At 33.9% G+C, this 1,090-nt stretch overlaps 1 protein-coding gene across 1 annotated transcript in view; it reads left to right on the plus strand.

Moving 5' to 3' along the window:
* Nucleotides 1-323: 323 nt before the first annotated feature.
* EMWEY_00058180 (eukaryotic translation initiation factor 4a, putative) overlaps nucleotides 324-1,090 on the plus strand; it is a gene marked incomplete at both ends in the record, with an annotated part of 1,759 nt that continues 992 nt past the window's right edge. The window contains 2 exons of the mRNA XM_013480788.1: nucleotides 324-797; nucleotides 1,026-1,090. The exon at nucleotides 1,026-1,090 is cut by the window's right edge and continues 400 nt beyond it. Of these exons, the coding sequence (XP_013336242.1) occupies nucleotides 324-797; nucleotides 1,026-1,090 (539 nt within the window). The remainder of the gene's footprint in view (nucleotides 798-1,025) is intronic.

Consider the following 1,090-nt stretch of genomic DNA (forward strand, 5'->3'; position numbering starts at 1 on the left):
AAAATAATATACATCAACACCATCAATCTAAATATCCCCACGGGTATATTTTTGGTGGTTTTGTTTGTCTCTTTGTGTTGTTTGCTATTATTTGGCTCTTGTTGTATAATTTAATACATTAACATCATCAACACGATCAACACTTACATCAACAGCAGCAACAGCAGCATCATCATCAGCAGCATCAGCAGCAGCAACAGCAGCAGCAGCAGCAACAGCAGCAACAAAGAGCAACAAAATACATAATATAAATATTCATAGTACACTTCCTCTCTTTCTTATTATTACGAATATCTTAATCTTATCATCTTATCAGCATAATGATGGAGACCGAATCAAAACAGCAGCAGCAGCAGCAGCAGCAGCAGCAGCAGCAGCAGGATCAGCAGCAGGAGTCTAAGACAACTCTTACCCAGCATCAACAGGATTCTTCAACATCAAGTTCCTCCTCCTCCTCCTCCTCCTCCTCAGCACCAGGAGGAGCAGCAGGAGGAGGAGTTGGAGGAGATGGAGGAGAGTATGAGGACGAAGTAATTACGTCATTCGATAATTTACCACTCGACGAGAAATTATTAAGAGGAATATATTCATACGGTTTCGAGAAACCATCAGCAATACAAATGAGAGGAATTAAACCTATTATTGATGGACATGATACTATTGGACAAGCACAAAGTGGTACAGGAAAAACAGCTACATTTGTTATTGCTGCATTACAAAAAATTAATTATCAAAAAAATCAATGTCAAGTTCTTATACTTGCACCTACTAGAGAACTTGCACAACAAATTCAAAAGGTATTTATTTATTTATTTATTTATTTATTTATTTATTTATTTATTCAACCCTTTTTTTTTTATTCATTATCTTTTTATTTCCTTTATTTTGAATGGTTATATCATATATATATTTATTCTCTATAGTTATATATATATATATATACATGTATATATTTGTTGCAGTTACTATTCATATATATATATGTATATATATGTTTTTTTTGTGTTTTTGTGGTTGATATGCAGGTGGCATTAGCATTAGGAGATTATTTACAGGTATTATGTCATGCATGTGTTGGTGGTACATCAGT

This window comes from Eimeria maxima, genomic scaffold, assembly GCF_000499605.1.
Source record: "Eimeria maxima Weybridge genomic scaffold, Emw_scaff2344, whole genome shotgun sequence".
Lineage (NCBI taxonomy): Eukaryota > Apicomplexa > Conoidasida > Eucoccidiorida > Eimeriidae > Eimeria > Eimeria maxima.